This window comes from Camelus bactrianus, chromosome 25 (assembly GCF_048773025.1).
Source record: "Camelus bactrianus isolate YW-2024 breed Bactrian camel chromosome 25, ASM4877302v1, whole genome shotgun sequence".
NCBI lineage: Eukaryota > Metazoa > Chordata > Mammalia > Artiodactyla > Camelidae > Camelus > Camelus bactrianus.
In genome coordinates this window covers 36792731-36818807 of record NC_133563.1, presented here as the reverse complement: position 1 = coordinate 36818807, position 26077 = coordinate 36792731, and the positions used below count along the sequence as shown (strand labels likewise).

Sequence of the window (26077 nt, the reverse complement as noted above, 5' to 3'; positions counted from 1 at the left end):
TTGCAGGGTCTGGTGCAGATATGAATTGATTGACCAGCTGTCCCATGCCCTAGGATGGGAAAGGGAGGTCAGTGGGAGAAGGCTCAGCCAGGACCCTCTGGGAGCTGGGCATTAATGGGTGAGTAATGAGACCCAAGAGTGGAAGTGGGAGGGGCCTTCCAGACACACAGAAGAGCAGGCGCCAAAGTGGTGTTTAGGAGATGAGGAGGTGGCTGTGTGTGAACCTTCCACCAACTGGGCAACATTTGGACAGAGTTGGATGCCCCCAGATGCCATGCAAAAGGTAGTGGGCTTGTCTCTGCATCAGCCTGGGACCCCACTTCTGACCAGGTGTCCAGGGCAGGGAAGTGCCTCCTCCTTCAAACTTCCCTCTTGGGTCTGTGTCTTCCTGCTCAGAACCACCCCCCGCCAACACACACACACAGGACAGGGCTGTGCGATCCCATCAGAAGAGCACCATATCTGAAGGGGCTCCAAGCCCATCAGGGCAGGCCCTCCCTCCCGATTCAGGCTCACCAGGGCAGGACCTGGCCTCCCCCTAGACTGGCCCTCTCCCTCTACTCTTCCTCCCTGCACAGGTTGCCAGCCTGAGCCGGGCCATCCACCTGCGGCTGTGCTCCGTCCGCATCCCCCAAGCCAAGGAAAACGCCCTGCAGGCCATCACGCTGCTGGCCCGGAGCCACACCCCCGAGATGGTGGCCGCCTTCCTGGACTTCTCCATACCCCTGGACAGGTGCCCAGCCCCCTTCCTCCCTCCCCTCCTGCCCACCCTCCATCCTCCCCTCAGCAGGGGGCAGGGCCTCCTCCCCTAGCTCTGCCCTCCCGCCTGCACCCTCACAGCCCACAGCGGACCCCACAGGGCGGGGGGCTGGGAGGGAGCCACGCATTTACTCATTTACTGTGCACCTCCCGCAGTTGGCTCTGGGGAGGCACCGCTCGCCATTCATTCTCTCAGGGGCCCCGTAACACAACCCCTGCCCTAGCCTCGACCACCCATCACCTGATGGAGAGGGTCCCAGGACCCAGGGTGCTCCTGGCAAGACCCCGGCCAACACCAAAGCCTTGCCCTTTCCTGCTCCTCCAAGGAACCCCCTTCTGGCTCCCCAGGGGCCACCACAGCCCCGAGACCCCTTAGCTTGAGGGGGTGCTTTCTCCCTAAAATCTCAGCTCTGAACCCCAGGTCTTCAGTCTATATCACCTGCTGCCCCTCCACCACGTGCTTGCCCTGGTCACTCCTTGGACCTTGAGGATGTAACGCCTGGTCGCAGACACCCTCTAGCCCACTGTCCCTGCCCTGAGCTTGGGGATTTCCCCATCTCTCCTTTACCCTGACTTCTCAGTGCCTGGATCCCTTCTCTCCCAGAAAGCCTGTCTTCCATCCTCCCTCAGCTCCGCAGTCTTACCCTTGGCTCAGTCATCTCCAGTTTCAAGCATCTCTCCCCTGCCTCTGACCACCTCCCACCTCACACCCTCTGCACCCCAGTGAGTCTCTGCCCTCTGGGACCTCCACGTTCACTGCTTTGCCCACCTTCACACAGTCCCTCACCTGTCCTCGCCACCCTCGTTGCCAGCATGGATTCCATCTTCCAGTGTTAAAGTAACTCCCTGAACACACCCCAAACCCCTTGTCCCCTCTGTCACACTCAGCTGGCAAAACCCAACTCCCATTCAACCTGGCTCCACCTACTCCACACCTGCACCTGTGCAGCCAAACGCCGGGAGGACGCACACCCCGCCCTTCAAATTCCCAGCCACACACCTGCACGGGCCCTGCCCTCAGTGCTTCCTGGAAGCCAGCTGCCTTTCCCCACCCCTCCCCTCTGCTCAGCCCCCAACACCTCTCCCCTCTGTTCACACTCAGCTGCCAACCTTGCTTCCGTCCCACTGAAAAACCCTGAAGCCACCAGAAGAGAAATCCCACAAGTTCTCAGCACCTAAGCCTTGCTGTCAGCAAGCTTTCTCATCTCCACGGGGAAGGGCCTCTTTGTTTTTGTCAGTAATGCCTAGTTTCACTGCACTGCGATCAGAGAGTGTAGGCTAACGTTTCCGCTCTATGGAGCTTGCTGACCTTTGGAGCAATTTCCGTGCACACTCCGCAGGCACTTGAGAAGGTGCTTTTCCCTATTATCGGGTGTAGAACTTGCTGTATATCCACAAGAGTTACCCTGTTGATTGTGGTGTCCAGGTCACCTGCCTCCTTACCTAAACTGGGTCCATTTGCCCTGTCTTGTGCTGAGAGTGGGGTGTTAGAGTCTCTCATTATCAATGTGCTCCTGTCTGTGCGTCCTCCCCTCTCCTGCAGCTTTCACTTCCTAAGGTCGCCGCGTTGTTCGGTGCGTACATGCTCATGTTACGTCTTCTTTATGAACTGGGGCTTCCAGCATTAAGGCGCGCGCTGCCTCGTCCCGGTTGGCGCTTTGGACGCTGCCTCTGCTTCCCTACTTCTTCCCGCTTGCCCAGTAGGCCCTTGTCCGTGGTTTTACTTTAACCTTTCAGAATCCATTTGTTTTAGGCATCACCTTATATACAGCGTATAATTTGGTCTTGATCTGTGATCCAACTTGGAAATCTTTTTATTTTAATAGGTGAGTTAAGTCCACTCACATGTATTGCTATGACTAATGTGCTGAACCTCAACTCTGTCACTATGCTTTGTGACTGTGTGTGGGTTTGGGTTTTGCTGCTTTTTTTCTATGAGACGTGTATTCTTTGGTCTTTAGTTGTTCTTTTTCAGTTAGGAAGGGTTGTGTTTTTGCGCTAGGTGTTACCTTTGTACTCCTAGCCCATTCTGATGCCCTTAGTCTCTCGTTTTCTTATTTGCCCTTTTAATATCTGATTTGTCCATCTTTACTGACGTCCTTAAACCCCCGCCCACTGCCCACATAACAACCAGTGAGATCATCTGTCTTCCTCCTATCATCGTCTTTATCCGTCTGTGTTTTCAGCTGTACATTTCTTCTCTGTCAAAATGTGCACTGTAGTCACCCATCCCCCTCCCCACGTGTGTTTGTATTCAGTACGTACTCACTCTCAGTCCCTTTGCCAAAGATTTCCAGTCCTCTCGTAGCCTGACGAAGCTCATCCTCTGACAGACCCCTCAGGAAGACCCCTGGATTGAGAAAACCCTAGGTTCTTTTATGTTGGAAGCTGTTTACTTGAAGGGCAGCTTGACTGGATATAAAATCCTTGGTTCACATGTTCTTTTATTAATCATCTGTTTTAGTGCTGCTCAGTCACTGCCTTGGTTTGTTCGGGGGAGGTCTGACAGTGTGTTTTTACTTCTGCCCTTGTAAGCTATTCGATCTCTTTGCCTGGAGACCTTGGAGATTTTATTCTTTATCTTTGAAATTTAACATTCTTACTAAGAAATGTCTCAGAGTTGACCATTCTGTGTTAATTTTCCCAGGTACATGGTGGGTCCTTTGAACATACAGATTTAAGTCTTTTGTTGTTGCTGTTTCTGAGATGTTCTCTTGGTTGTAATTGTTTGTCTTCCGGTTTTATTGAGACACACTTGACACGCAGTGCGGTATGAGTTTAAGGTGTGCAGCGTAATGAGTTAATTTACATACATCATGAAGCGACCACAGTAAGTTTAGTGACAACCGTTGCCTCATACAGACACAAAAGAAAAGGAAAGGAGAATTTTTTCCTTGTGGTGAGAACTCTTAGGATTTACTCTATTAACAACTTTCATCTGTAACATACATTATATGCTATTATATTTATACATAATATTAATATTATTAATATAGATTGCACCCTAATTAATTAATTGATGTAGATTATATTATCATACTGCACATTATGTCCCTAGTACTTATCTTGTAACTGGAAGTCTGTGCATTTTGACCACCTTCGTCCAATTCCCCCTCCCCCCACCTTACCTCTACCACAAATCTGGTCTCTTTCTATGGGTTTGCTTGTTTTTAAATGTTTTGTTTTGTTTTGTTTTTTAATTTTAGGTGCTAAGTCTTTGAAAGCTCGTGTGCATTTCACACTTCAGCACATCTCGCTGCAGACCAGCCAATTTTTTTTAAAGGTTTTGTTGCTGTTGTCGAGGGGGGGTGTAACTTATCTGCTTCTTGATTGGAGATTCTGAGGATTGAACCCAGGACCTCGTGCCTGCTAAGCACTCACCCTACCACTGAGCTGTCCCTGCCTTGTTTGTTTGTTTTGACGTATAACTGACCTACAACACTACGTTAGTTCCTGGTACACAGCATAGTGTTTTGATATTTCTGTACATTTCAAAACAATCACCAGGTCACCAGGGTAAGTCTCATTACCATCTGTCACCACACAAAGATGTTACATTGACTGTGTTCCCCACGCTGTTCATTTCGTCCCCGTAACTTATTTATTTTCTGACTGAAAGTTTTCCCTCTCACATCCCTCACCTATTCCTCTCCTGTCACAGTTTGAAGTACGAGTCCTGTTCTGTTGTTTTCCGTCCTCTGAGACTCCCGCGGTTCAAATGCTGTTCCTCCCCACCGCTCTTCCGTTCCCACCACTTTCTCTGTGGTCCTTTTCACTCCTCTCTTAAATGCATCGTTATTCTCTTGGTAGCCGTTTTACTTTTCCCCAGTGCCCCTTACTAAATTTTCAATTCAATCTCTTGCGCACCTTGATTTTTTTTTTTCACTTCTGAATTCAATCAACTCTCTTTTCCTTTCTTATTAGAGGCTTTTGGGGGGCATCCTTTTTGAATTTATAATTCAAGGTGGTTTTTCTTGCCTTCAGAGGCTTGCTTGAGTATATCTGCCTGCTTCCGGGTGTTGTCTTACAGGTTTTACTGCATCATAGTGGTGGTTCGGGGTAGGAATTTTCTCATTTGATGTGTGTTTGTTTATTGTTGTGGTGGTTCTCTGGGGGTAGGGTTGCAATAACTCTACGGATCTATTAATTTTTCTCCTGTTCATGTAAAACTCTGTTGGAGTGTTCTGCAGGATTTCAAGTTCCATGGCACCCTCTTCTGTCGGCACAGCAAAGTCCAGACCACAGGCTGTTGCTTCTGGTGGCAGGTGAGAGCGTGATGCAGCCTCCAGTTTTTTTGGGGGGGTGCTCTTTTCTTCTTGCAGGGCCTTAATTTTTTTCCTCTTTTGCTGCTTTACCTTCACCAACCCACTTTCAAAGGATACTTGTTTCTTTTATGCTCCTTTTTTCTTCCCAAAGCTGTGCGTCTTGATGGCTGCCCCTCACATACCTCTCAGCCCCTCTCCTGTGGTCAGTGCTCTGGTTTGCCTGGTCCTTCTCTTTTTTGTTGGTCTGTATTTTCAGACTTAAGATCAACCGCGTCTTCCTGAAGGTGAAGTCTGGGTGTTTGAAGTCGCAGTGTGGTGGAGTTCTACTTTTCCCTTTAATACAATCTGCATAATATATAATATATTCTTTTTTCTGATTCTCTCCCACTGTAGGCTATTACAAGACATGGGTCCTAGACATTTTTCAGTTTGGGTTGTCCCTCTTTTGCTTATCTATTTCTAGGAATTTTTTTTTTAATTTTAGGGGGATAATTAGGGTTATTTATTTATTTAATTAATTGTTTATTTTTAAAGGAGGCACTGGGGACTGAACCCAGGACCTCGCGCGTGCTAAGCATGCACTTCACCACTGAGCTGTACCCGCCCACTAGGAATTCTTTACGTCGTCTGGATGTGAGTCCTCTGCTGATTGCCATGTTAAGTATTTTCTTCCACTTCCGCGGCTTTCCTCTTCTCTCCCTTCCTAGGTCCTCTGATGGAAAAGGAGCTCTGGGCTCCGTCCTTCTCAGACGTTATCTTATAAAAAAAAGTCCCAGTGTTTGCCTTCCTCATCTGGGCCTCCAGCCACCGAGGAGGGCTGTTTGTGTAGATGTGAGCCGGGCTCCAGCTCCATCTATCTGACCAGCATCATTTACTGAACACCCTACGCCGACCCCTGCGTTCCTGCAGCTCCTGGTGCCTCCTTCCTGCAGCCGAGGGCCTCGAGCTGGGGACTCCTCTGCTCGGCGTCCTCTGCTCGGCGCCCTCTGCTGGGTCTGTCCCGGCGCCAGCACCCAGGGCTGGAATGCCTATGACTGTACACTAACTAACTCTCCTCCCCTGACACAGAAGGGCCTCCCCTCCTCCCTCTGCCGGGCTGTCATGGCCCTCCGTGGCCCTTCGCATTTCTGCACAATCCTTACAGAGAATCTACGTAATCATGTCGCCGAGCTTTCCCGTTTTCACCTTTTCCTCTTTCACTCTTGGACGACTGCTTTTATTGGACTGGCCCTCAAAGCTGGACAAGGAGTGATCCTTGGGTTGCCCCCCACGTCCATCATCGCCCTGTGCGTGGTCTGCTTTCATTTAGCTCTTTCCTGAGAGCAGGGATTCTCTTCAGTAACCCAACACACCCCAGCGAGGCCATCACTCGTCCGAAAGCGAGGGCTCGGTTATGAGCTATGTCTAAGGACAGGGTTACCCACCATCACTGGTTTCCATGCCCCTGGCTCACCCCCCCGAGGGTCACCTTTTGTTTTCTTTTTATGTAGTGTGATCACATCTAAACACATTCCTCAGAAATGTTACTGTAGATTTTATAATTGTACATGAAGAGCATCACGTGGCTTGTAATCTTCGGATCCTTTCTCCACTGGCCTGATACTAACACAGATTTTTGGATCTGGACCGTCTGCTCTAATATAAACCTAGCGAGGCCAGTTTCCCTTCTTCAGTGCTTACTGCGTGGTGTATCTGTTCCCATTTTTTTAATAGACTTTTTTTTTGGGAGGTGTGTTTGGTTTGCAGAAAAAGTAAACAGAAATTGCAAAGTTCCCGCCCACTTCCCTCGCCTGCCAGTCTCCCCTCTTGTTAACACCCTGCCTTAGTGTGGTGCGTGTGTTACAGTCGATGGGCCAGTATTCGTATAATGTCCCCAGCTCACATTACAATTCAGTCTTGACATTGTACATCCTATGGGTTTGGACAAACGTACAATGGCAAGCATTCACTGTTACGGTGCCACGCAGAATAGCGTCCCCCACTAAAACCCGCTGTCCTCTGCCGACACACCCTCCCTCCCCCTAAGCCCCTGGCAACCACGGGTCTTTTGACTGTCTCCATGGTTTTGCCTTTTCCAGAAAGTCATAGAGTCGGACTCATACAGGATGTAGCCTTTTCAGGCTGGCCTCTGTCACTTTGTGATACGCGTTTCAGTCTCCTCTGACCACTTTCACTGCTAGGAGTTCTTTTTTCTTTTTCTTTTTCTTTGAAATGATCACCACGGTAAGTCTAGTTAACATTCATCGTCATACTTACTTACAGATTTTTCTTCTCGTGATGAGAACTTTCCAGGTCTGCTCCCTTGGCAACTTTCAGATACATGCTACACTGTGCTCACCGTGCCACGCGTTCCCTCCCCGTGACATTTATTGTCTCCCCGTGACATTTATTGTATGACCGCAAGTTTGTTTTTCCTTTTGGCTCTCAGCACCCATGTCGCTTACCTCTGACCCCTCACCTGTGGCAACCACCAGCCTGTTCTCTGTGTCTCTGAGCTGGTTTCTGTTTGTTTGGTTTTGATGGTTTGATGTTTTCATTTTAGATTCCACATATCAGCAAGATCACGAGGTATGTGTCTTTCTCTGACTTATTTCACTTAGCGTAATGCCCTCAAGGTCCACCCGTGTTGTCTCAAATGGCAAGATTTCCTCCTTTTTATGGCACAATAATGTTTCATTTTATATATATATAGCATCTTCTTCATCCATTCATCTGTCGGTGGGCAATTAGGCTGTTTCCGTATCGGCTGTTGTAAGCAACGCTTCTCTCAGCAAGAGTGTGTGTATCTTTTCAAGTCAGTGTTTTCGTGTTCTTCAGGTATATACCCTGAAGGGGGATTGCTGGACCATATGGTGGTTCAACTTTTAGTATTTTGATGAATCTTGATACTGTTTTTCATAGCGGCTGCACCAATTTACATTCCCACCATCAGTGCACAAGGGTTCCCTTTTCTCCGCACCCTTGCCAACACTTTTTATTTCTTGTCTTTTTTATAACAGACGTCCTAACAGGTGTGAGGTGATACCTCACTGTGGTTTTGGTTTGCATTTCCCTGATGGTTAGTGATGCTGAGCATCTTTTCGTGTGTCTGTTGGCCATCTGTGTGTCTTCTTTGGAAAAATGTCTATTCAGACCCTCTGCCCATTTTTCAGTCGGATTGTTGTGGGGAGGGTTGTTTGCCGTCTGCCCGTTCACTACTGAGTTGTGTACGTTTTCATCTATTTTGGATAGCACCCCCTTTTCACGTCCATGCTCTGCACATACCTTCTCCCACTCCGTAGGCAGCCTTTCCATTTTTTTTGATGGTCTCCTTTGCTGTACAGTTTTTAGTTTGACATGATCCCACTTGTTCAGTTTTGCTTTTGGTATCAGATCCCAGAAAACTGATCGCCACGGCTGGCATCAAGGAGCTTACTCACTTACGTTCTCTTCTAGAAGTTGTGTGGTTTCGGGACTTCTGTGCAAGTTCTTGCCCCATCTTGAGTTAACTTGTGGGTCCAGTTTCATTCTCTAGCGTGTGGCCGTCCAGTGTTCCCAGCACCACGTGCGGAAGAGCCTGTCCTTTCCGCACTGCACATCCTAGCGCCTTTGCCGAACGTTAACTGCCCACGTATTCGTGGGCCTCTTCCCGGGCTGGGAACGCCTTCCTGACTCGGCTCCCGTAAGCCCACACCAGCCAGGCTCTCCTCCCCAGCTCCTGCTCAGCCTCCTCACTGGCCCCTCCTGTCCCCCTGACTCCTTAGCATGAGGGCCACAGGGCTCACCTTCAGCTACATTCCCTTCCCTGGTGGCCACTTCCATTCCCGGGGCTTTAAACAGCACCTAAATCTGGGCATCTCCTGAATGTTCACCCCGGCCAGTGGCGGCACTGGGATGCCCAGGCATCACACACTTGACACATCCAGACCCCCCGGCCCCCCCCCCGGCCCTGCTCCCGGGGCCAGACGAGGTGACCCCTTCCCTCCGGCTTCAGGCCAAAGCTCTGCTGTAACCTTGACTCTCTTCTCTACCCCTATAACCCGCCAGCTGGGAAATCCTGCAGCTCCCCCAGCCCCACGCCGCCGCTGCCTCAGTCAGGGCATGCGTGCTGCCGCTGGGTGCCCTGGCCTGCTTCCAGCCCTCCCGCCCAGCAGCCAGAGTTAAAAATGAGTCGGAGCATGTCTCTTCTTTGCGCCAAATCTTCCGGTGGCCCCTACCTCATTCAAAGTCAAAGCCAAAACCTTTACTGCAGCCAACAAGTCATGCCGCTGTCTCATGACCTCACTGTCCTCCCGTCCTCCCCCTGCTCCCTCCGCCCCGGCCATGCTGGCGCTTGAACACACGAGAATGCTGCTGCCTCAGAGCCAGAAGGCTCTCCCCTCGCCCTCAGAGCTGCACGCCTCTCCCCTCGCACCCTCAGCTCTCTGCTGGCGTCCCCTTCTGCATGACACCTTCCTGACAGCGCGACCTGAAACTGATGCCACCGCAGATGTGTCCCGCTGCCACCCCTTTCCCTCCCCTGCTCTATGCGTGTGGTGCAGTGTCTGACGTACCCTTGCTTGCAGCTTGTCAGACCCCAGGGGGTCACTCCCAGGCCATCGCTGCTTGGTCCCTTGGGACGTTGCCTGACGGTGACAGTGCTGGTCACGCAGGTGCCGACCAAGTGATGGATGCCCACAGGGAGCAAAACAGAAGTCTTGGCTCTCTGTGCACCCTCACCCCTGGAGGGTCATCTCACTTAAGCCTCTCCAGGCAGGCTGCCCCCCTCCCTAAGAGGTGAAGTGACTTGCCCAAGGTCACCTAGCCAGCACGGGGCAGAGCGGGGATCTGAGCCCAGGCCCTTCTGACTCCAAAGGACCCTCTCCTTCCAAATGGCTGGTGACTTTCTCTGGAGTCTCCCAGAGTCCTCTGAGCCCACCCAGCCCAGGGTCAGATGGGACTGAGGTGGCTTCAAGGGCAGGGCCACCTTTGGGTCTGTCTTAAACCTGGAGGTGGCAGCTCATCCAGCCCCAACTGTGCCCTCCCAGCCCCCACCCCATCATTCCAGTGTCCCTCCTGCTCCCCAAGCCCTTCCACACAGACTCAGGCCCAAAGACACCTAGCACAGGAAACAAGGTGGCCGCTGACATCTTAGAGAGCTCCAGTGCCCACCGTGTCCCCCAGGTCTCACAGAGCCAGGACCTCGGACCAGGTGGAGAGACCATGGGACTAGGCAGGCCTGGCCTCCAATACCAGCTCTCTGTTATGAGGCAGGGCCCTAATCAGGGTCCATCCTATCTCTAGTCCTCTGTTTCCTTATCTACAAAATGGGCACAAGGACACTGCAAAGCTCTGCACACACCAGTGATGGCCCCTAACTTGACCCAGGTTGGGCCCAGGGGAGCTGGACCCCAGCAAACCCAGGCCTAGGAAGAAGCAGCCACGGCAGGCTTCCAGGAGGAAGCAACTTTAGGCTGAGTAGGAATAGGTCAGGTGAGGAGGAGTTCTCCAAGCACATGTGGAGGTCCGGGGACAGGAGAGGAAGGAAAGCAGGCAGGCACTAGAGGTCAGAGGGCAGAGGTCAGAGAGTGACAGCTCTAGGCACCAGCAAGACTTGTTCTGGCGGTATTTGGGAGTCACTGAGGTGACAGACCGAGTCAGAGTCTGCAGCCGGGGTGAGAAGGGCCTGGAGGAGAGACCTGGAAGGTGGAGAGACCCAGGAACATGAACCAGGGCAGCAGGCCCAGTCTCTGCTGAGTCCCCCAGGCGGCGCACACTCCTGTCCCACCCCCACTCTTCGGGCCCCTCCCCCCCACCTCCAGGTGCTCTTATCCACCCCTCCCCAACCTGCCCTGTCCGGCAGCCTCCTCCCCGGACCCTGGTCACGGTGGCCGGCGGGGGACCCAGCCTGGTCAGGCCAGGGTTTCAGTGCTGCCCTCTCGGCCCCTCTCTGCCCACAGTCACGCCTTCCAGTTGTGGAGGGCCCTGGGGGCCGAGCAGCCTGTGAGCCGCCTGGTGCTGGCCATGCTGCTGGCCTGGCTGCAGGAGCGGCCCCTGCCCACCAGGGCCGGCGACGGCAGCCCCCAGCCCAAGGAGAAGGCCTACCTGCGCTCCCTGGCCGTGAGTCTCTACCACCCAGCCCCCCGCCCCTGCAGCTGGGCCCGGCTGCCTCCACTGTGCATTCAGCCAGACACCGGGCTGGGGCGCTCACTGAGCTCCAGGCCTCAGGGAGGAGGGGCCCCATATCCAGGCTGCAGAGCCCAGTCTGGGGGTGACCACACAGGCGCTGGGTCCAAGCCCAGTGCCCCACTTCTGGGCCAAGGGCTCTGGACCACTCCAGCAGGGATCAGGCAGAGAGGAAGGGCGTGGGGAGGTACGTGAGCTTGGGTTCTGGGGGGACCTTAGAGGCTGCTCCAGTGGCTCCCACACTCCTGTAGGAATCACCCACCCTCATCCCCCAGTTTTCCCTCTTTGCACATCCCCAGGAACAGGGGGCTCACTCCCTAACACACCACACCTGCCCCCTTGCCTGGACTCCGACAGGGCAGCAGCTGTTCCCCAGCTGTTTTATTCCAGGCTAAGCACCCCCACCCTGGAGCCCCAGAGCCGCGGCCTGGAGCACAGAGCTGCCCCTCCCACCCGAGCCCCCCAGACAAGCTGCTGCCTGCAGCAGAGGGGGTGACGTCTGAACCCTGCCTCCTGGCCCGCCCTCCGTCAGCCCTGCTCCTTGACACCCCTAGCCCCCGGACCCTCCCTCTAGGAGACCACATTCAGCCTGGGGTCAGCCAAATGGCTTTCCCTGGGTCCCGCCGTGCCCCAAGCCCTTGCCCTCCCCCATCATGGCTCCTCAGTGCTGGCCCCCCACCCTGAGAATAGTCTGGACCAAATTCCTCTCCAGGTAGCTCTGCCTTCCAAAGCCACTTGTCCCCCATCAGTCACTCACTGGGCACTGCTGTGTGCCAGGCTCTGTGCTGGGGGAGCACTGGCTGTCAGGGTGATGGAGCAGAGGGGCCAGGCAGGAGGCAGTGACTGAGCGCAGAGGGCAGGGTGGTGGGGGAGAGGGAGGACCCGGGCCTGCCGGGAGGGGTGCAGGCGTGGATGGTCCAAAGGGAGAGCCACGCCCTGAGGGAGGGTCCTGGAGGCTGTGGGCAGGGACAGGGAGGCGCGGTTGGGCGTGGGTTTGGTGGGAAGGCTGATCCGCGGGCCTGGTCCCTTCAGCATCCCCTCCGCCCCGACAGGCCATGAACACGCTGCATGAGCTGCAGTTCGCCCGAGAGTTCAAGAAGGCCGTGCAGGAGGCCTACCCCAAGCTGCTCCTGGCCCTCCTCACCCAGGTGCACTACGTCTTGGAGCTGAACCTGCCCCAGGAGCCCCCGCCCGGCCAGGAGGCCCAGGAGGCCCCGGAGGCCCCGGGGGCGGCCACACCCAGCCCCCGGAGGTAAGGCCTCGGCCCCGCCCCGGGCAGAGGGGCGCACCGGCTTCCCGGGGATGAGCGACGCAGTGCCACAACCGGGCAGCTTAAAGCAAAGGCGTTTTCCCCCACAGTTCTGGAGGCTAGTGGCCTGGAATCCAGGGCTGGGGGGGCCGTGCTCTCTGAAACCCGTAGGGGCGGCTCCTCCTGCCCCCTCAGGCTTCTGGCATCTCCCGCCGTTCGCCGTGCTCCTTGTGTGCTAGAAATATCCCTCTCACTTCTGCCTTCGTCTCCACTGGGTGTTTCTGCGCCTAAATTTCCCTCTTCTTATAAGAACACCAGTCGTGATGAATTAGGGTCACCCTAATGATCTGATCTTAACTCGATTCCATCTGGAAAGACCCTCCTTCCAAACGAGATCACATTCACAGATACCCGGGGTTAGGACCTCGACAGAAGTGCTGGGGACACAACTGAATCCCCGACAGGCATGAGTCCAAACAGCCGCTGTGGCCGGTGCAGTGGTGAGCGCGGGGCGAGGTGGGGCAGCGTGCACCCTGCCTCCTCGTTACCACGGGTGCCTGGCAGCAGAGAAAGCCCATGACTGTTGGCGTCCAGGGACTCCAGGTGCCCACAACAGCACACCATGTGTTACCCAAATGTGGTCCCTGCAGGGATTCTGCAAAACGAATGTTGTCTTCCCCTTTTATCGATGAGGAAACTGAGACTCAGAGAGGGTCAGAGGCTTCCCCTGAGCCTCACAGAATGTCCATGCATTGCTGAGCTGGGGCCTGTAGAACAACAAGGGTGTTGGCCCCGCCACCACTCTGCCCCTGGAGGCAGATGCCCTCTAGGTCCCCTTGCACGTGGCCCTGGACCTTGACACATTTTTGCTCTGACGTCATGGGTGTTTGCTGGCCTCTTCTGCCCCCCATGAGGGACCAGCATGGACAGGACTCGTGTGGGAGGGTCATTGTCTCTCAGCCTGGGCTGGCGGCCTTGCCTTCCCTCTGCACGAGGTTGCATTCTGAGAAATCCAACAAGCAAGTCTTTAAGAACCGCTGGGGCCCGACTCTTTTCATCTGTTTGTCTTATGATGTGCTTCACACAATTTGTCAGTTTGAAGAGCTCTCCCCAAGGCACGTCACTGAAAAATAATGTCACTTCTTCTCATATTGCTTCTGAATCCAAATGTGCATAAAGTTCCTTTTTTTATTCAAATCAACCATGCAAAATGCATGAATCTTCCCTAATAAGCTAATAAAACATTCTCCCAGAAATCGAAGGGTTAGGAGAAAGCCATGATGAATGGCCTCGATCCATCAGCCTCCCTCCCTGCCCCCAAGGGGTCCAGCCTCCCTTGCTCTCCCTGAGCCCACCTCGCCCCCTCCACACCTAGGTCAGACCAGGGTGTGCCTGCACTCAGAACCCTTCCTATCTCTCCCCTCTAACTCAAAGAAGGACCCATCATTATGGTGACTCACTGGCCCTCCCTCTGGCTCCCTGTCACCTCCAGGACCTCACTTCCTGCCACACACATCCCACTCACACCCTCTGCTCTAGCCTCAGCATCTTTCTGCTGTTCTTCAAACCCAGTGCCCTCCTGCCTCAGGGCCTTTGCTCTTGCTGCTCCCTCTTCCTGGTATGCTCTTCCCCCAAATAGCCTCACCTGTCGTGGTCTCCCAACCACCTTCTCTAAAATAGCGGCCCTACTCCCCCCCTGCTGTAGTCTCCCACAGCGCCGTGTCTACTGCTGTTCTCTGTGCCCCATACAGTGGAGGCCCCTGGCCTTCCTCTGAGCCGGTCCTCCCCACAGAGGAGGGTGGGGCTCCAGCAGCCTGGGCATAGTTCATGGGCTCTGAGCGGCCCAGCTTAGCTTACATGCCTACCCCTGAACCAGCTGCCTTGGCCACAGGGAAGTGTGACTCTGACTGAGCAGGTCTAGCCCCAACACCCTCCCTGGAGCTGGGATGGACCTTGGCCCCCCTTCCCCCGAGGAAAACCGTGATGCTGCTGCCCCCCAAGGGGCCACGAGCAAGGCCGGCCAGTCAGCTGTGATGCCGGGGAGCCGCCAGCAGCCACTCCCAGGGCCTCAGAGAGCAGCACTGCCCAAGTGGATTGCTGTGGTCTGGAGTCAGAGGCCAGGCAGATGTGGTGGTACCAGCAAGGGTGGACAGGGACCAAGGAGGGATCTGGGCACTCACTGCTGAGGGGCCCACTGTCTTGTGGGTGCCTAGCAGCATGGGGGTGGCACAGGACACCTGTGGCAGCCATTCCAGACTTGAGGCCGAGTCAGGTTAGTTCTGGGCCTCTGAGGTTCCTGATGTCCTGTGAGCTGGGCTGGCCCCTGGGACCAACAAGTGAGGGTTGGGCTCCACCTCTGCCAGGGCAGAGCAAGCACTGCCAGCCCTGCCTGTGGGACCCTCCTTTCCTTTGCCTCTCTGATGAACAAAGCCCCTTTCTTTTAGAGACATCACCTGCTTTGGTCAGTTCTCAGCCAGATCCTCCTCAAGCCAATGTCCATCCTGTCCTATGAAGGACTTCTCATTCCTCTTGTTTCATCCATTATGGCTGAGTCTCTTTAACTCTAATGGGGCATCTCATTTCTCTTTATTTCAAAGACACTCCCTTTGACCACTTATAGATATAATCCAACATATTTCCCTTTTTGCCCTGGCTGCCAGGAAGCTCATATATAAAGTTAATGTTCATTAATCCCTCACTGTGGTTCCAGGAGGCCTCCTTTTGTTTCTCACTTCCTGATTAGTTCTCTTTTAAACTTAAAGCTTTAAGTTTAATTTAAATCTTCTTTTATTTAAAACACTATTCACAGCCCTGGGTTTGGCAGCTGACAGGCAACAAATAAGCAATTGATAATGATGTGCTGTTTGGGGCCTGAACCTGAGCTAAGATTTCATCCTCACCTCACTGTGAGCATTCAAGGGGTCTCTCCATCTCATGGTCTCGGTTTCCTTATCTGTACAATGGGGTTGGTCCCTCCGCAGGTGTTGTGCGGGTCAGGTGCAGTGAAGGACTGGACAGCCTCTGATCTAGGGTGAGCCTGGACACACAGCTGATGCTCTGGGCCTCAGTTAAGGTGTTCGAGTCCATGACCCTAGACCAAGTGTCTTGTCTTCAACTTGCCCTGTTCGGAGCACTGCAGCCTCAGGCCCAAGGGGTCCCTGGTTCCTTGGATCTGCAGGGGCTGTGACTTCCCAGAGCTGAGCAGGGGTTCCTGAGCAGGGAGGGTTGACGGGGGGTGTGCTGCTCTGTCCCAGCCTGTCATCTCATTACCACCCAAGAGTCCCCTGCAGCCCTGCTCGGACCTGCCTCCTCCCCTAGCCCCTAGCCTCAGCCTCAGCCTTAGCCTCAGCCTCAGACTCAGCCTCCCTTCCACTCCGGGCTCCCACAGCTCTTGGTCGAAAAGAGTAAGAAAACACGAACTATTATTGGTGATTCGGTCAGTACTTGCTGTGTGCACTGTGTGCTCCAGTCTTACTATTTAATGAACACAGACAGCGCCACACTCATCACCAGAGTCAGTCCTGCTCACCGGAGCTCACAGCCCCGTGGACATGCAGGCGGGGTCAAGTAGTAGCCCGGTGACATGGAGAGTGCCGTGACGCAAAGGGACAGCCTCTGCAGAGGATGAGCTAGGGCACCACCTACGTGTGGTTCCCTAAGGACCCCGCCCCTGAACACAGACCTGTGTGATGGTTGGAGGTCACCAGGTACCACAGGGAGGGCAGAGAGCCTTCCAGGCCTGGGGATCCCAGAAGGGAAGGAACAGCAAGGAGGTGACTCCAAGCCTCACACCCAGAGCAGTGGGGAGCCACAGAGGGCTCTGGGCAGAGGGAATGACAGGACCCAGTTGGTGCTGGGGAGAGACAGAGGGGGCGACACAGGGGTTCCTACAGCTCACATCTGATGGGGGAACTCCTGGGGTTTCGGCTTCAGGTGGAAAGGAAAGAACTGTGCCCCATTTCCTCATCGCTTAGGGGACAACGGCTGTACATGCCTGTAGCACAGATGCACAGGAAGCCCCAGCTCTGTGCAGACCCACAGGCTCCCCACGCATCTGCATCCTGCCCTCCTGCCCTTGTCTCATCTTCCTCCTCGCTCTGCCCTAGGCATCTCTGGGGTGAGGCTGCAGAAGGAGGGGTAGAGAGTCCTGCACAAAAACAACCAGGGTCAGACCCGAGGGGCTCCATCTTCTGTCAGTCGCAGGGCTGTGTGGATTTCATTGCATTGCGGAGGGTCCTGGGATGAGGGTGGTCTTGGGTTTTAGGGCCCCACAGTGTTATTCACCCCGAGAGTCGGCAAAGGAGTCCCAAGAACACCCAAATCAGCCAAACGACATGGTCCCAGAAGCCCCAGTGTGGCTGCAGGGACACAGCGACCGTGAAAGATGATGCCCGAGGTGCCCCAGGACCAGAAGTTCCTTAGAGTCGCCACAGGGCACACAAAATGCCACTGCGCCCGGAGTCCCCTTCTCTGGAAACTGTCGTCACTCTGGCTGAGATCAGTGACCTGAAAAACGCAGCCTATTTTCAATGGCACAGCCGAGGGCAAGGTGACAGCCCAACTGACATTTGAGTCAGCGCCACTGGGGACTTTCCCGGAGTGGCATTTCATTCGAGACTTTTGCAGGTCTGATCAGAGTCGTGCCCGGCTCAAGCTGACAGCGTTGATCCAGGAGCACGCACACACAGCTGGGCGATGTCACCAGATGTGGGGCAGCCGGGCAGGGAGACAGGCCACCCGAGCTTTCTCCGGGCCCCCTACCTGTGTGCTGCCTGCAGGGCCAGGGGCAGCCCCGAGCCTGAGGTTCGACACTGCTGTGCAAGCTTGGAGCTGGGAGCCTGGCTGGACTCCGCTTCTGCTGCCCTGGCCAGGCTGTGTGACCGGGACAGGGTGCTGGCAGCACGCAGCCTTGCCGTGCTCCAAGTCTGGTGTTCTGTCTCAAGTACATGCGAGCATGAGGCTGGTGGAACCTGGTTTCCCGTGTCCTCAGGAGTTGCAAATGGACCCTCCTCCGGGCTCCCAGGATGTCCCACCCCCAGCCGTCCTCCCCCACTCCATTCTTAACCCCACAACCCCACATTTAAACGGCACCATCCATCCCGGCTCAGCCAGGACCCTCTCCGCCCTGTGACGGGAAACCGCCAGTCTCTCTCCAGCCCTGTGCCCTCAGCTCCGGCCCTGGGAAGCCAGCTCTGAGCACAACTGTGTCCTCTAAGATGCTCCAGAGGCACCTCATGCTGACCACACGCCAGACCTGTCTCGAGCCTCCCCCCAGGACCACCCCCTCAGAAGGCACCCCACCCCAGTCTCTCACCCCAGCAGCTGACCCAGGGGCGCCGGCCTGGGTCTGGTGGGCTCATGCAGCCCCGGCACTCAGCACGGGCCCTGCCCATCCTCCACGCCAGGGAGGCCTCGGTGCTGCAGGGCGCTGAGCCAAGACAGGAGCCTCAAGGCACCTTTTCACCCTGGGTAGCTGGGCACCCTCCCTAGGGGCGGGGCTGGCTGATGACCCCTCTGCTCTGACACAGCACGTCGCTGGAGGTGCTGAAGAGCCTGCTGTCCACCACCGGGCACTGGCAGGACTTCGCCCACCTGGAACTGCAGGGCGCCTGGGCGCTCTTCACCACCATCCACACCTACCCACAGGGCGTGGGCCTCCTGGCCAGGTAGGGGCGGGGCCGGGCTGGGCTGGGGGATGCAGGGACCCCACGGCCTGCCTGTGATCACAGCCCCATGGATTCACACGGGGACACACGGGGCTCCAGGGCACTGAAGTGCGCCCCGCCCCCTGTCTCACACACACGTGGAGCCTGTGGATGCAGGCATCCTCCCCCAGGCCCCCTCCTCCTAGGGGACAAGGGCCAACTCTGCTTCTCTGTCTATCCCACGTTCAGCCCAGGCCTGGCACCTAGGGGGCAGCCCGTGGGTGCTGAGGGAGCAGGAACACGGTCAAAGAGAGGCATGCTCGCCCGAGCTCAGGGACACCTCTGGCCGCCCCCCGCTGGGCTGGGTGGTAGCGGGAGGGTGGACACGGGTCTGTACCCCCACGCCCAGACCCTGCCACGCCTTTGCCCTGTGCCCCAGGGCCATGGTGCAGAGCCGCTGCAGGCAAATCAAGGCAGTGACCGTCCAACTGCTGCCCAACCTGCAGAGCCAGGAGGAGCGGGAGCGGAAGGCAGCCATCCTCATCCTCACCGAGGTGGGGGCCCAGGTGGGGAGGGGGAGCCCCTCAGAGACAGCCTCAACACCTCGTCCACCTGCCGCGGTCCCTATCGGGACCCATACCCAGACCTCACCCGCCCAGACAGGTCCCTGCTGCCCCTCCTTCCCACTCCTAGCCCCTCAGGGCTCCTGGCTGGGTCCCCCATCTCAAGTCCCCCTCAGCCTGCAGCCTGCGGAGGGGGGAGGGGGCCTGCCTTTCTACCCCTCCTACCCTGACGACTCAGGGTCCCATCCCTGGAGCTGTGACGCTGAAATGGCAGTGGCCAGCATCAGTCAGGCGTTGGGTGTGCCAGGCCTTGCAGCGGTGAGCTGGGGTCGGGGCGGGCCAGAGTTGGGGCATGGTCGTTTCCACACCAGACACCAGTAGAAAGAAACCCAGATCAAAGCCTGGTGCCGCCCCCCTCCCCACCCCACCCCACCCCACCGTAGGAATGTCTGGCCCCCTCTACGGGGCATCGCCCCCAGGTGCCCCATGAGCCAGGCTGCTGATGTGTGTTGTTCCCAGCCTTGCTGTGTGACCTCAGGCCAGACCCTTTCCCCCTCTCAGCCTCAGTTTCTGCAGCTGTACACTGAAGGATCAAACTAGCTTGGAGTTGGGTTTGAAATACTTGTTAACCAAGATACCCAGAGGGTGCAGGTCAGCAACCCTCCCCAAAACACCCACCAGGCCCTGGGCCGAGACGCAGCTCCCAGACATAGCTGTAGGCTCCCTACAGAGGGTGCCAGGGCCTGACCCGCCGGCTCGGGGGCGCCCAGTTCCTCTACAGCCCCGCCCTGCTGGAGGTGCTCCCTAAGCAGGCCGCCCTGACCGTGCTGGCCCGAAGCCTCAGAGACCCCAGCCCCGAGGTCCGCGTGCTGAGCCTGCAGGGCCTGGGAAACATCCTCTTCCACCCAGAGAAGGTAAGAGTGTGAGGGAGGCTGTGGCAGGTGCAGCCCACACCACCACCAGACCAGCCAGATACAGGGTGTAGACAAGGCCTGCTGGATTGGGATCCTGGCTCTGTCCCCTCCGGCAGTGGGGCTGGGGACACATGACTTCACCTCTCTGGGGCTCAGTTTCCTCACCTGTAGAATGGAGCTGGGATGGCCCACTGGGTGGGGCTGTGGGAGGGGTGCGGTGTCTATTCCAGGAGGACAATGCTCCTCCACACCCAGGGGAGAGACGAACGCTCCTGCAGACCCACAGGCGCCTGGGAGGAGCCCACCGGTTGGCACCCCAAAGCTGGCCCTCAGAGGGGAGCCTCTGCTGGGAATCTTATGGATGAGTCCCACTCCCTCCCAGTTCTAGCCATCATGGTGGCAACCTGCATCCCGTAATGAATTGCTAGAGCCCTCCCAAACAGCTAGAGGGGAGCCTGCAATGCTGCCGCTGGGGGACCCAGCCGTCCCATCTGCAGCCCCCCAGGCCAGGTCCCAGAAACCCCCCCCCCACTGCGGCCACTGGGGAGCCAGGCAACGTGCAGAAGCCCAGGAGCTGCGGCAGGTGCATGCCAGCCTCCCTGCAGGTGCGTGCCAGCCTCCCTGCCACGCTCTCAGCTGTCCTTTCTTCAGCTCTCTGGGCGTCAGGGCTCATTTCTGTAAAACGGGAGTGATGACGATGCCTGCCTCATCTTGCAGGCAACTCCTGCGTGCTGTGCTGTGTGCCCGGGGCAGGGGCCCTCCCTAGCCACCCGCTGGCCCGTGCGGCAGCCTTTCACCTCTGGCGCCCCCGTGGGCCCTGCCAGCGGTGGATGCCATACAGTAAACACGCCAAGTGGGAGAGAGCTATTTTCCAGCCGTGCACAGCCTTGACCTCCCCCACTCACCCCAGGCCCATGTTGACACCTCAAGGAGAGGGTGAGATGCCCAGACCCTGTCTCAACTAATGGGAGGGAGGGGCTGCTGTGAACACAAGGGTGTTCAGGGCTTGTGAAAGAGGGGGTCTGACTGTAGGAAGGCCGCAGAAGGGGCAGGTTCCACAGAGACTCCAAAGCCTTTCGCCTGTCATCCCACTTCAGTCGGTCCGCGTCCCCTTGTAGGTCTCCACGTGGCTACGAGGAAAGCCCTGGGGGGGTCAGGCCTGCGAAGCCCTTCACACATAGTAGGTACCTAATAGGGGAAACTGGACAGCACTTCTGCATTGACCTGTCCATCCACCTGTCCTCCCACCCATCTGTCCGTCCTTCCACGTCCTACACGTGACTGGGTGACCTCTCCACCCACTGGGCCCCACTTGATTTTCCTCCCACGTGGAGGTTGGTGCCTTATCACCTTCACTGGTTTTCCCTTCTGTTCTTGGACCCCTTCCCCCTTTCTCTTCTTGGTCCACACTTGCTCCCTTGGTGGTCTCCTCCAATCTTTAAGAACATCTATTGGCCATTTGCTCCCAAACCTCTCCCAAACATGGACCTGAACTCCAGCCTCAACTCTGACTGCCTGGATTCTAGCAGCATCTCAAACTCCACATGTGCACAACAGACCCCTCCCTCAAACAGGCTCCTCCTGCAGACCCCATCTCAGTTGATGTGGGCTCCACCCATCTAGTTGCTCCAGTCCCAAACCTTAAGGTCATTCAACAGATCAACAAATCCCACGGGTACCCAGGCATGCTCCTGCCTCAGGGCCTTTGCACTTGCTGTTCCCTCTGCTGGAATGCTCTTCCAGCACCACTTTCTAAGAATTTGCTCAGCTATTACCTTCTCAGTGACGCACACTCTGATCCAACTTACTTAAAATTAAAGCTTTATAACCACCACTTCTGCTGCCACCTCCAGCAGGCCTGTCCCACCCCCACCCTTCTCTATCATATCACTCATCACCTACTGACACACGCCGTGTCATGTGTGTCTAACTTTGGGTCATGCCCAGCACACTGCCGGACCTGGCTCCTAGTGGTGCTCAGAGAATGCTTGTTGCTGTCACGTCACTTACCGAAAATGAATTTAATACTGTGAAACCAAACAGAGTTCAGGAAGCCAACAAAGTTGCCTAAAGTCACCCTGGTTTGCACCCAAGTCACTGATAAGGGGCCTGATGGCAGGGGACATCCATTTGTTGACATGTCACTTTCTGACAGTTTATCCAGACAACTCACAAGCGCATGGCACACAACGGGAGCAGAAAAAATGGGCTGAAAATGAACTTAGCTTTGTTCTTTGTAAAGTAATATAAAAATGGGAAATGGTCATTGCAACAAAGATGATCTGGAGCCACTACTGGTGCACCCAGCTCCCCACAGTGTGAGAAATCAGTGACTTCAGTGTGTGCACACCTGACCAACCTTGTCCGGTCCAGCCCCCCAGGCCCCCTCTGACCCGTAAAGAGGCCAGGAATGGGGGCAAAGGCAGAGTGGGGCAGAGGAAGGGAAGGGTTGCCCCCAGGACTTGATGAGGGGCCCTTGGCCAGCATGCAGACAGGAAAGGGAAGGACCTGGGAGCCCACTAGCAAGGGGTCCATGCTCCCTTAACCCCAGGAGAACCCCAGGTGGCTCAGAGAGGGAGAGCCCGTCCATGGCCTGCAGCTCCTGGGGGACAGACCAGGGCCAGGAGCACAGTCCCCCTGGCAGAGCCAGGGCGGGCTCCCAGCAGAGTGTGTGGGGCAGTGCAGGTGCCCTGGCTGGGACGGGGGTCTGGGAAGGGGCAGAGCCCGAGTTTGCTCTGGGTCCACCTGGCAGGGCTGGGGGTGTGGAGGGCATAGGGACAGCCGTTCCTGGCCCCTGTTCTCATGGGCCCCCACGTCCCCCAGGGAAGCCTGCTCCGCGGACAGCTGCCGCCCTTCCTCGACGGCTTCTTCCAGAGCAGCGAGCCGGTGGTGGTGCGCGTCATGGGCACCGTGTCAGACGTGCTGCATCGCTTGGGTGCCCAGGGCACAAGGGTGCAGAGCCTGGGCATCGCCATCAACGCCCGCTCCTTCTTTGATGACGTGAGCACGGGGGCGGGGAGGCCAGGGGCCCCCTACTCGTGCCCCTCCTGTGCCTCCCTTGCTCCCTTCCTCGAAGGTGGGGAGGCCCCCAGGCTGCTGTCCAACTAGTGCAGCCGGGAGATGGAGGCCCCACCTGGTTATGTACCCGGGGCAGGTGGGCTGGCCTGGTGGTCACTAGGTGGCGCTAGCCCTTCCTCGTGTTGCTGAACTAGAGCCAACTGTCAGCCTCTCCAACCCCACCTTAGCTTCCTGACTGTCAGCTCGTTTGCAATGACAGATTTTCCTTCACTGGGAGATTAGAGGGATAAGTCCCGCGCCCCAGCTGTATTCATAACTGCAACTTGCTTGTCAGGATGTGATTGTGAGCATGAGGCAGATGATTTTAGGTCCTTGAGGACGGCTTGTAACCCTCTCGTGCGAGCCCTGTCTGGCGGGAGGCACAGCCCTGTCCTGGGAGCCCTAAGCCCAGGTGAAAGGGTCCTGCTGAGAGGGCCAAGTCCCACCCCCACCAAGGAGTGGAGGGTCCCAAGCTGGGTGGGACCGGGACCCCCAGGCATGTTTGTCTGTGGCTCTGAGCCCCTGCCTTGCAGGAGCGGGAGGGAATCCGGGCGGCAGCTATGGCACTGTTCGGGGACCTGGTGGCGACAATGACAGGCCAAGAGCTAAGTGGGCTTCGAACCCAGGTGCACCAGAGCATGGTGCCACTGCTTCTGCACCTGAAGGACAGCTGTCCAGCCGTCGTCACGGTCAGTGCCTACCGACGGACCCAAAGGCGGCCAGGAGGCTGGGGATCTGCTGGCAGCAGCAGGGCTGCCTGAGAGCAAGGGGGTGCTCCCTGGGGTGGTGTGTTTGGCCCCTTGCTGGTTTCCTTGCCCCTGCCCATGTGCGCGCACACACACGCACACACGTACTCGCATGCACATGTGTGGCTGTGCCGTCTGTGCGGGCAGGACCCAGTCTGTCCTGCTCACTGCTGCATCCCCAGTGCCTGGCATATGATGGGGGCTCAGGTTGTTCGTTGAAATTGTTGAAATGTGGCCTGAGCCCTATTGTGTGCCAGCCGGTGCTGTGTCTAGGCCATTAAGACACAGCTTGGCCTTCCCTGGGCTCCTGGCTGTCAGGAAGACAGACAGTTAAGTGGCCAGTTCCCACACAAGTGGGGACCCAGAGCTGCCTTCAGTCCAGCCGGCCGGGGTGCAGCAGCCAGGGAGGCGGGGATGGGTTAAGGGTGCAGACAGAGAGGAAAAGGCCAGCAGGAGGGCCAGGGACCCAGGAGGGGCCGCCCCAGCGCTGCGCGCTTCCTCAGCTCAGAGCCCCCGGTGGTGGGTGACCCCGCCCCTGCTGACCCCGCCCCTGCTGACCCCGCCCCTGCTGACCCCGCCCCTGCTGACCCCGCCCCTGCTGACCCCGCCCCTGCTGACCCCGCCCCTGCTGACCCCGCCCCTGCTGACCCCGCAGCAGGCCAAGTTCGCCTTCTACCGCTGCTCCGTGCTGCTCCGCTGGCGGCTGCGCCACACCCTCTTCTGCACGCTGGCTTGGGAGCGGGGACTCAGCGCGCGCCACTTCCTCTGGACCTGCCTGGTGAGGGGCGCGGCGGGGGAGGGGAGGCAGGACTAGGGGGGCAGGGCGGGGCGGGGGCTCTGGTCTGTGGTCTGCGCGGAGCCACCCTCCGGCCCCAGTGAGTGACAGGCGTGCTCCCCAGATGAGCCACAGCCAGGAGGGATTCAGCATCCACTTGGCACAGGCCCTCAGTTACCTGCACAGCCGCCACCACCACCTCAAGACCTGGGCAGCCCTCTTCATAGGTGAGCAGGCCGGCCAGGCTCAGGGACCTCCAGGCCCGCCTGGGAGAACCCTGACCCTCTCCCGCCCTCGCCCGCCACGCCACTCCAGCCGGAGCTTGGGGTCCACTGGCAAGAGAGAAAAGGTGGCGGGTGAGGGGGCCTCCGGGTTGGGGTGGCAGGAGTGGGTCTAAGCCCCCACCCCCCTTCCCCTGGCCTCCTCCATCTGTCACGCAGGTTATACCATCTGCTACCACCTCCAGGCCGTGTCCCAGATGGTCAACGACGTGGACACAAAACTGCTGTTCTGCAGTAAGTCCGCCCCGTCCACACCTCCATCCGCACCTGCAGTGGGTGGGTACCTGAGGCTAGAATATAGCAAGGCTGTGATGGGCTCCCCAAAGCCCAGGAATGGGCGGAGCTGGGGAGGGAAGCTCCCAGGCCTGGAAAGCCGAGAACACCGACCTGCCTCCCCCACCCCAGGTGGGAGTGAGGGCAGGGCTTGGGCAGACAGGACCTGAGTGGGGTGCACCTCTGACTTGTCCCTCTCCTGGAGCTTTTGAGGATCTCAAAAATGACCCAGATCCCGGCATCCGCGAATTCGCCACCAGGCAGGCCTCCTTCCTCCAGGAGGTGGCGGCCAGACCACGGTGACCTCCAGCGGTACCTCCTCACCGTCCCCTCCCCTGTGCCCACCGCCATCTGCCAGCCCTGCCCTGTCCACACAGAGCTTGGTTGCATAACATTTTCCCCCTTGAAAGAAAGATCTAGATTCAAAATAGAAGCATCATACCAGTCTGCTCCCTGCCGCCATCCTGTGGGCCAGCTCAGGAGACACTGGCAGGACTGGGAGCCAGGGCCAGGCCTGGGGTGGGGCGGCAGGGCTGTGTCCCCTAGAGACAGATCGTGAAGTCTGTGCAGAACCCTGCAAACGACAGCCCCTCCTCTCATGGAGATCAGGGGGACTCTGCTTAACCAGAGCCCAAGCCACAGCCTGCCTGCCCATGTCCTGGGTGCCGAGAGGACGCGCCTACAGGACTCGCAGCTGAGTAGGGCCATTTACCAAGGCGCCCCCAGTCTTCAGTGTATCTCCAGCTTGGAGCTGGTAGTCGCTGAGGGGCTGACAATTGGGAAGGGATCCTTCAGCTGGTCGCCCTCAGCCCAGAGGATTCAGCGTCCCCATCTCTAACTTCCTGAGTCCAGTCAAGGCTGGCCCCCAGGATTGGCATCAGAACCAGCCTGGGCCCAGAGTCAGAACTTCCTGGTGGGCCTGGCCCACCCTGGATGAGTGTACAGCCTGAGGTGAGGGTCTCGGCTGAGTCTCAGTTGTCCCATCTGTAAAATGGGCAGCAAGACCTTCCTCCCAATCCCCCTAGGACAGTTGAGTCCAGAAAAAGTCTGCCCACCCCCAGAGAGCCCCTGGAGACCCACCTGGCTTTCAGCCAGGTCCTTCCTCCTCCCAGCCTTGGTTTTCCCACTTGTGAAATGGGCAGGTGGGCCCTTCCCTTGCCTGGGGGTCCAGGGAGTGCCTTGAGACCCTCCCTGCCTGAGTCCTCCCTAGGGCCTCACCCTAGGCCATCTCTCTGGACAGACCAGCCGGCCACCCTCCAACAGATGGTCCAGGCAAGCCAGTCCCCCGCCTTCCTCTCACATGCCCACACTGACCCTCCCCACCCTGCTCAGGCAGAGCCCCTCCCCCATGCCACCTCCTCGGCCCCTCTACACCTCCATCCCTCCAGGGCCTGTGAACCAGGCCC

The 26077-nt window shown here is 57.2% G+C and overlaps 1 protein-coding gene across 1 annotated transcript in view; it reads left to right on the top strand.

The window, feature by feature from the left end:
- LOC105077890 (maestro heat-like repeat family member 5) overlaps positions 1–24974 on the top strand; it is a 62529-nt gene extending 37555 nt beyond the window's left edge. The window contains exons 19-30 of the mRNA XM_074352922.1: positions 579–733; positions 10943–11102; positions 12221–12420; positions 17946–18083; positions 18502–18616; positions 19396–19539; positions 22363–22539; positions 23130–23285; positions 23998–24120; positions 24242–24344; positions 24558–24632; positions 24877–24974. Of these exons, the coding sequence (XP_074209023.1) occupies positions 579–733; positions 10943–11102; positions 12221–12420; positions 17946–18083; positions 18502–18616; positions 19396–19539; positions 22363–22539; positions 23130–23285; positions 23998–24120; positions 24242–24344; positions 24558–24632; positions 24877–24974 (1644 nt within the window). The remainder of the gene's footprint in view (positions 1–578; positions 734–10942; positions 11103–12220; positions 12421–17945; positions 18084–18501; positions 18617–19395; positions 19540–22362; positions 22540–23129; positions 23286–23997; positions 24121–24241; positions 24345–24557; positions 24633–24876) is intronic.
- Positions 24975–26077: the final 1103 nt, after the last annotated feature.